The sequence below is a fragment of the Vigna radiata genome, chromosome 8 (genome assembly GCF_000741045.1).
Source record: "Vigna radiata var. radiata cultivar VC1973A chromosome 8, Vradiata_ver6, whole genome shotgun sequence".
In the NCBI taxonomy this organism is placed as follows: domain Eukaryota; kingdom Viridiplantae; phylum Streptophyta; class Magnoliopsida; order Fabales; family Fabaceae; genus Vigna; species Vigna radiata.
The window spans coordinates 31,955,244-31,958,773 of record NC_028358.1 but is presented as its reverse complement, the minus strand read 5'-3'; the positions used below and the strand labels follow the sequence as shown (position 1 = coordinate 31,958,773).

General features: G+C 35.6%; 1 protein-coding gene across 1 annotated transcript in view; it reads left to right on the top strand.

Moving 5' to 3' along the window:
- Nucleotides 1–1,379, top strand: part of LOC111242299 — an 11,287-nt gene extending 9,908 nt beyond the window's left edge. Inside the window, exon 2 of the mRNA XM_022784872.1 lies at nt 73–1,379. Coding sequence (XP_022640593.1) covers nt 243–1,148 — 906 coding nt within the window. The 5' untranslated portion in view covers nt 73–242 and the 3' untranslated portion in view covers nt 1,149–1,379. The remainder of the gene's footprint in view (nt 1–72) is intronic.
- Nucleotides 1,380–3,530: the final 2,151 nt, after the last annotated feature.

The following is a 3,530-nucleotide window of genomic DNA, read 5'->3' as shown; positions in this document are numbered from 1 at the left end:
TGACCGGAGACTATCAATCCAGGAAAGCCAAAAGGAACAAGAAAGCTGCCACCCCTTGCCGTTCGCTTCCAGGTGGTATTTGGAATCCTTTCTTCTGCTTAGGCCATAAGGTCGATTTTAACCTGACCGAGGACGAGCAGAATTTAATAGAGATTCCAGGTGGTATTTTGAGTCCTGCCTTCTCCTTAGGCCATAAGATCAATTTTAACCTGACCGAGGACGAGGAGAATGTACTGAAGCTTATGTCTGAGCAGCAGTTGGCCGAGGCAACTCTCGAACTATCTCTTCGGGCGGCGCTGGGAATTCGGAATTTTGCTAATGCCATGGGAAAGCTAAGGGCTCAATTAAATGAGTCTCAAAATGAAAACTCAACTTTAAAGCTGAAACTGGAAGAAGTAGTTGCCGGTCATTCTGAATGTGAAAAGAAACAAAAGGAGTCCGCCCGATTAATAGCTGATGCTGAGCGCCTAATGGAGGAGGCTCAAAGAACCGGCCGTGAGCTTATAAAACAGAATGAGGAACTGGCTGAAGCAGCTGAGGTCCTGAGGAAACAAGACCAGGAACACAGGGCGACCATCCTGCACTTGAAGCAGCAACTGACCGAGGTGGTGGGTTTCAGTAAGAATCTTAGCATGGCTGAACGCAATGTCAGGTGTGAAAGGGATGCCCTGATCAAAAAAGTGCAAGGCGAATATATTCAAATTGAAGAGATGGGGAATGCCATTGTTGAGGAGCATACCCTGAGGTTTGAAAAGGCTTTGAGGCAAATTCCCTATTTTCTAAACATGTCCACTGATGGGGTAGGATTTGATGTCATGAAAGACATCTACCAAGGAAAACTAGTGCCGCTCAAAGACATACCTAATGAGGAGTTTGGAGTAGCAGTTCCAGCAGAAGGAGTTGTGCCTGAAGAAAAAGTTGAAGGTGAAGCAACTGTGGAAATGGTGGCTAATGAAGCATCTGCAGATCCTCCTAAAGATAATGCCGCCACTGAAAAAGTTTTGACCGTGGTCAAGACACTTCTCGCTGAGCATGCTGCCAGGGTTGAGACGAAAATTGAGGCACTACCATCCCAAATCCAACTTCTTCTTCAACATATCATAGCCAATCCCTCCTCAAATAATCCCAAAATCCAAAACCATGAGTAATAACTGATGTGTCCTCACATCTAAAACTTTTAACCAAAATACTATTGACCGTGTGACTTATTACAATCATCAATGCTTATATTTGTTGATTGTATGATTTACTATGTTTGACCTATATCTTTTACAGTCTCACATAACTACACGTATGGATATAACATTACTGGTACTACAAGTGTTTCTGATGGTAAATATATTGTGTGACTAATTTTTCTTTAAACTGCGCATCCTCTAACTAATCGATAGAAAGTCAACTTCCCCCTTGCAAAACCCTTTTTGATTGTTTACCAAATTAGGGGGAGATAACATTAGAACGTATTTACAACATTAGGAATAGAAATATAAGAAGAATAGGAGGATACATTAGGACGTATTGCATGTCTGCATGATAACCTATACATTAGGACTATTGTATGTCTGCATAATAACCTATGAGTATGGAAATAAATTACTTAGGATAAGTTAGAATAACACAGAATTAGGGAAGTCTCTAGATTCTTAGAGTTCATATCTGGAGTCCATATTTACATTCATAATATGTTTTAATAAAATTGTTGTTGGTTGTTGTTTATCTTATGTTTACTATTTTTTGTTGGTTATTTTTTATCTTATGGTTGTTGTTTATAATATTTGTTCTGTTGTTTAATTTATGTCTTCGTTTCACGCAAATATTGTTCATATATTTCGACTGTGTCCACTAATCGCATGCAAAAGATAAAAACAATAAAAGAGGTAAAACACACAACGAACCAAGACACAAAACCTAAAACTCAAATGCTGAATCAAGAAAGATTATATATCATTTAAATATGTATTTGTTAAACATAAAAAAAAAAATGAGAGATTGTTAAGACAAAATCGTCTATGCGCCTAAATGTTCTCGTATTTTGAAGTTTAACCAAATAACATTAAAATGGGATAATAATTTCAAAATAACTTATGATGAAAACACAAGCCTTAGAACCAAAATCCCCAACACACAAAACCTTAGGAAAACACTTAGGTTCTTAGGAAATAGAAAAACAGATAAAACACCCAGACGTAGTGCTAAACAGTTGTTATACCTAAAGTGTCTAAGAGAATTGAAGCTAAACGCTTAAAGCTTATCATATCCAAAGGATATCTAGTTTAGTTCTAAAAAACAAAACAATGTCAAGACAATGTCTTTGACACTGAAATAGTAAAAGCTTAAAACCTTAAAAGAAAACAAACAAGGTTAAACATTGTCCGTCTTAAAAAACAATATCACAAGGAGCGTTTACTTGGTTAAACGATACCATGAGCTAAAACAATACTTTGTCCAACGATGAAGTCTTTAAACAACATTTGATATCTTTAGAAGAAAAACTTAATTGTCAAATGTTATCTTAACGATTGGAAATCAAAAAGCATTTTGTTGTTTTGAACAAACATTAAATGACATTAAATGTTCAACTTTCAAAAACAACAAAAGTGATAAGAAAAGACATATATGTTGCATGCACAATTTACTCTACTATTTGCAGATAAGTTATTTTACACGCGTCCACAAAGCTTCAGATCAAATATTAGAAGTGGATGTTAGAGACAAAGGAGATATTCACATAATGTTCTTCACTTGAAGTCATGCCTAAAAGGATGTACAACCTACTTTAAGCAAAGTACTAAAAAAGCATGAATGTTGTGACAAGTTGACTTTACCAAACGACCGCTTTACATGAAGAAAGAGAAAGCTCAAGAATCAAGGCAAAAGCTTAGTCTAATGGACGTTTATTCAAAAAAACATTTAAATAGAAGAACCTTTGAAAGAAAAATCAAGAGGATAACAAGAAAAAAGGATACGATGAAATATTCATCCTTAGAAGTGTTCAAAAGAGAAGAAAAGAAAAAGCTTAAGAAAGGAATGTATCTGAGTATAAAAAGAGAATACGACAAGAAAAGAGAAGAGAAGAAAAAAAAATACTCTCGAGCATCATTGTCATACTATTTACTGATTGTAAGAAAGAGAGAAAAGAGATAAACATCTGCGAGTATTTAGACTGTTTTGTATTGTAATCACATCCTCTCTGCGAGAGTTGTAGTCTGAACGACTTGTAAACAATCTTTGATTGCAATTATGGAGAGAATTAAAATACTTACAACTGAACTTAGATTGAGTTAAGAAAATATAGGCAAGGTTGTTTAGTACTAGGAGTGGTGCGAATACTCAAAGGAAATTTAGGCAAGGTTGCTTAGTACTAGGAGTAGTGCGAATACTCAACTGTAATCTTGTGAAGATTATAGTGGAACCTTCTGCGGAAGAGACTGGACGTAGCTTAGTTGGAGTAAATTAGTATAAAAATAACTATGCAATTATTTCTTCTCTTACATAAATGTTTCTCTTATAAAACCACAGAGTTGTGTTTT